A 5203-nucleotide genomic window follows, 5' to 3' on the forward strand; every position below is an offset into this window, starting at 1 on the left:
GGGTGTCTCCGACACGGCGACCGACACTCGCCCCTGGGCCGAGGCCGAGCTGCTCCTGGAATGGCGACGAGTCGCCAAACAGCATCTCGAAGAACCCGGATGGAGTATATATATAGTGGAGGTGTGGCATGGTGCACTCTGGGAAATGCAGTTTTCAGCCTTCATCCGGGTCCAGTGATTTCCGCCTCCCCTCACAGAGTTGAGAGCATACAGGATGATGGAATTTGTAGTCCAGTTTTTAGTATTAGCACACTAATAGTGTTGCATTACATAATAATACTATACACTACTACTTATAACCCACCCAGACATTGGAATACCTGTGTAATTCCTTTACTGTTTCATTAATTTATACTTATACTAGAATTAATATCAATTTATTCATGGCTTATCCTAGTTCTTAATAATAATAGCAACGATAATGGCAAAATCTTACATTTAATATAACTTTACAGCACTTCCTCATGTAAACTTTCTTTCATTGTTAATAAGTCATTTGTTAATGTAATTCATTGTTAACATTTCATTTCATTAATAAACGTCGTCATTCAGTGCAATGCTGTGCATTTTATACAGATTACCACATTCCTCACAATAACTCAAATTTAAAGATTAGAGAATGGGTTTAAAAAGCTTAGATCAATACCCGGCCCATGTTGCCCAGTGGCTGAGAGTCCACCTATGAACCAGGACGTCATGATTTGATTCCTGGTCAAGGCACATGCCTGGGATTGCGGGCTTGATCCCCAGGGCGGGTGTACAGAAGGCAGCAGATCAATCATTCTCTCTCATCATTGATGTTTCTATCTGTCTTCCCCTCTCCTTTCCTCTCTGAAATCAACAAAAATATATTTAAAAATGAAAAATAGTTTAGTGGGAAGCATGTTCTCTTTATTGGTCAGAGTTGCCTACATCAACTTGAGAAAGCCTACAAAAATAAGCAAAAGCATCCCATCTCAGGAGCTCCCCAAGAATCCTGGTGAAATGGATGGCAGCCAGCTCAGAAAAATTCGTTTGGATAAAGCACTACAGAACAATATGGAGGACTAGATCGAAACTTTTTCTGGTGTCTATAAGAAGCTCACAGACAAGGATGTGAATTCCCAGAGTTCCAGTTGGAAACAAAAATGACTAAATACAATATCATTCACATGAAGAAAAGAAAAAAGAAACTACAATGGAAGATTATGATAAGGGCTATAATAAAGTTAACACCAAATGCTGACCAGGGCAGAAGCTCCAAGGAGAGAAGTACAAACAGTTGAGAGGAATAAAAGAGGACTTCCCAGAGGTGGTGTCACTTGAGCTGAGCATAGAAGGTCGAGTGGAATTTCAGCAAATATGAACAGATAAATAGGTAGACAAAATCCTTGGATTCCTGTAATTGGGCCTTTTTTTGGCTTCTTATTAATCATCACATTATACAAAGCATTAATGAGTATATATAAGCTGATCAGTTTCTTAAAATTATCAGTTTTAACCCGGACAAAGAAAAGTAGATACTAATCTTATATATTTTTTATATTTTTATTGATTTCAGAGAGGAAGGGAGAGGGAGAGAGATAGAAACATCAATGATGAGAATCATTGACTGGCTGCCTCCTGCACGCCCCACACTGGGGATCGAGCCAGCAGCCCAGGCATGTGCCCTTGACTGGAATCAAACCTGGGACTCTTCAGACCGCAGGCCGATGCTCCATCCACTGAGCCAAACCAGTCAGGGCTAATCTTATATTTTTAAATTTCCTTAATGTGCCCTCCACCAGTCCTTATCTTGGTTCACCTTTTCCAGTTTTTTGCCCCCACAGATCATACTGAAATGAGAGAATACCTACATAATGTTGGTCTGGAAATTTAATATTTAGAAGAAACATCTCAAATCCTGAGGTCCATTCTCATGCATGACTAGATTTGGAAGACATACTAAGATTCCTTGATGAATTTTTGTATTTCCTTTAACAAAGGTATGAGAACTCTGATTACATGGATGAATCATTCCATCTATCACACATAAAGATAAAAGAGAAGGGACGAGAAATCCCAGTGCAGTTCTTCCAAAACAAAGTGGTAGGTGTCCATCTGTCAGGCTACATTTAACCAGAAAGAAAATTTTCATTTCCAAAATAGTTTCTTAGGGTCCTTGTGGAATATTTGCAGGAAACATACACTTAAAAAGAGAATCAAACCGCCCCCATCTTCTTTTGCGCAAGACGGACTCTACATTACCCTTTCCATAAAAAGAAAAGAATGGGGAAATCTGGGTTTGAGGTAAAATACCCATGCTGTGCCAGCTGGAGCTGGAACTGTAGCTGTGCCTCAGCAGGAGAGGAAGCGTGAATGGTGATTTGTTCTGACTTGCTAACTAGATACCAGAGCCATCGTTCCCACTTCTTCCAATGTTTACTTTTCAGCGTAGTCTAGCATATGTTTCTCAAGAGTGGTCTGTGAATTCCTTGCGTCAGAATCACGTGAAAAGTTTGGTCAAGTAAAGATTCCCAAAACCCATATCAGATTGGCTGATTCAAAACCTCTAGTTGGGGGCCTGGTACTCTGCATTGTAAACGCTCACACCAGGTGATTCTTACGCATGCCAAAGTTTGCGAGAATTGACCTGGAATCTTAGCCTCTCACCACACCGTACCTCACCCCCTCTTCTTCACCAGAAAACAGGAGTTATTGGGTATCTTGCGAGTTGGTACTGGTACCACTGGTTGGCAAGATTCAGAGACGTGGCCGCTGAGAGGTGATGGGGGGGCGGGGGTCTCCCTAAGGTCCGCTATCCTGGTGAGTTGTGTTCAATTTGGGAAGAGAAAGAAAGGACTTCGGGGACTCAATGAGTAAGTAGACTCCGGATTCCAGCGATCAGGCATGACACCTCGACTTCAGGAAGCAGGACGCGTTCGACTAATTGTGTCTCTGGCCGGCCGCCGTCAGCCGTCCAGTGACGCAACGTGACGTAGGTCCCGCTGCTGTCAGCCGACTGTCAAGATGGCGGCCCCCAGGAGCTGCGCTCTATGGGGCTACTGCGGCCGCGGGTGGTCGCGCGTGATGCGGGGCTGCCGGCTCCCCGGGCTTCGTAGCTCCTGGCCAGGGAGTCCGCTGGGTGCGCGGCTCTTGTCCCAAGAGAAACGGGCAACGGAAACGCACTTCGGGTTTGAGACTGTGTCGGAGGAGGAGAAGGGGGGCAAAGGTGAAGGGGCGCGGGGGCGGGGGCGGGGCGGGCAATGGCCGTCTGCGGGCCTCTTTCTTCTGCCCGCTAAGGGTTGACTTAACTTCGTGCTATGTGAGCTCGGGCCCTGTCGCCCCGGGGCGGGCCCGACTCTGCAGAGCTTGAACGCCTCCTCTTTTTAAGCGGAGCAGTGATCGGGACACCCCATCAAGTTAGCGTTTACACTGTGCCAGGCGCCGTGCAGACATGTCCAGTTTCCATTTCGACCTCTTGGTGGTGGGCGTTGTGTTCCCCAAGTTACCCAGGGGGACACCGAGACTTGAGGTTAATCCGGAACGTGTGCAGTTTAAAGCAGGAAGGGGTGGGACCATTACTTCAATCCAGTTGGTCTGACTGCAGAGCCACGTTCTTAACCTCTTGCTAAAAGAATAGGTCACTGTTTTTTAGAAAGGAAAAAGGAAAGTATCTTCTCTGTACCTCAGCTTCCACATTTGCCAAGTGGGAAGAATAGTAGCACTTTTCTTAGATTTCTTGTGAGAATTAGATTACTTGACACATTAAAAGTATTTTGAACAATGCCTGACACTTCGTAATTGTTCAATAAATAGTAGCTATTACTGAGCAGTTTCTTGGAGTCCAGCCCGGTGGCACAGGCCTGGGAAAGGACAAGAACAGTTTTTAAACTCCAGTTTTTAAAAATGACCATTTATAACAGCTGTGGTATTACGCCCATTTTCCCGATGGGTAAGGTCAGGCTCCCAGGGGGCCTTCACGTAGCCTATGGTCACCCAGAAAACAAGAGGAAGAGTCTACAATGGAACCTCCCATCCTAGAGACTGCTACAGTGTATTGCCTCTCACCTCAACCTTTCTAAGTGTGTGGCTCTACTGTAACTCTTTGAATATTGGATTTAAATTTATTTCACTGTGAATCCCCAGAAAGCTAGGACAGTGGCTCATTCATGTTTATATCCTCAGTGCCTGATGTACATTAGGAGTTTTATAAATGCTTGTGGAGTGAAATAAGGGGAGCCAAGTTAAACAATAGTAAACATTTATTGAGAGCCTAAAACCTCTTAACGGTACTTTACATTAATTCTTTTTTTTAAATTTATTGATTTTTTACAGAGAGGAAGGGAGAGGGATAGAGAGTTAGAAACATCAATGAAAGAGAAACATCGACCAGCTGCCTCCTGCACACCTCCTACTGGGGATGTGCCCACAACAAAGGTACATGCCCTTGACCGGAATCGAACCTGGGACCCTTCAGTCCCCAGGCCGACGCTCTATCCACTGAGCCAAACCGGTTAGGGCTAAAGTTTATCTTTTCGATACAATCAGCAGGGTAAGTAATATTGGGAGGACACATGTGTTTGTAGTGTCTTTTAAGTAAGGGCATCCAGGGATTAAGCATAAGGATTCCAGTAAACACCCTGGGGTCTGCACGTGCACAGACTTGTTTGGAAAGGTCAAGGAATAATTAGGGGCGCTGCCTTCAACACCCCTAACTCGCCCGTAAGTTGGAATTCCGATAAACAGGGCAGGCGGCCTTCCACACACTTCCCTTTTCTCAGAATGTCCTCCTTACAACTTTCCAACCAAGTCTCGTGTGCTCCCCAACCATTAAGTTGTGTTATTTCTCTGTAAAAAATGTACCCATAGTTTGCTACCTTCTCAGCATTTAATTTGCAGTAGGGAGTGGGCATCTTCTCTCTGCGTTGGCAAATTGCCATACTCCTTCCTAAGTTTCAGTCCGTTTCTAACATTTTATCCTTTCACTTTCAATGTCATGAAATATCTCCAAAAATTCCTTTTTTTTTTTTTAATTTCTTTTTTTTATTGATTTTTTACAGAGAGGAAGGGAAAGAGATAGAGAGTTAGAAACATCGATGAGAGAGAAACATCGATCAGCTGCCTCCTGCACATCTCCCACTGGGGATGTGCCTGCAACCCAGGTACATGCCCTTGACCGGAATCGAACCTGGGACCCTTCAGTCTGCAGGCCGACGCTCTATCCACTGAGCCAAACCGGTTT

At 44.6% G+C, this 5203-nt stretch overlaps 1 protein-coding gene across 2 annotated transcripts in view; it reads left to right on the forward strand.

Moving 5' to 3' along the window:
- Positions 1 to 2935: 2935 nt before the first annotated feature.
- Positions 2936 to 5203, forward strand: part of COQ5 (coenzyme Q5, methyltransferase) — a 17882-nt gene continuing 15614 nt past the window's right edge. For both annotated transcript variants that reach the window (XR_001361612.1, XM_005863763.2), the window contains exon 1: positions 2936 to 3190. Coding sequence is in view for 1 of the 2 variants with exons in the window: in XM_005863763.2 (XP_005863825.1) it covers positions 2989 to 3190 (202 nt within the window). In the remaining variant the exon portion in view is untranslated. The remainder of the gene's footprint in view (positions 3191 to 5203) is intronic.

This window comes from Myotis brandtii, unplaced genomic scaffold (genome assembly GCF_000412655.1).
Source record: "Myotis brandtii unplaced genomic scaffold, ASM41265v1 scaffold181, whole genome shotgun sequence".
NCBI classification, from domain to species: Eukaryota; Metazoa; Chordata; class Mammalia; order Chiroptera; family Vespertilionidae; genus Myotis; species Myotis brandtii.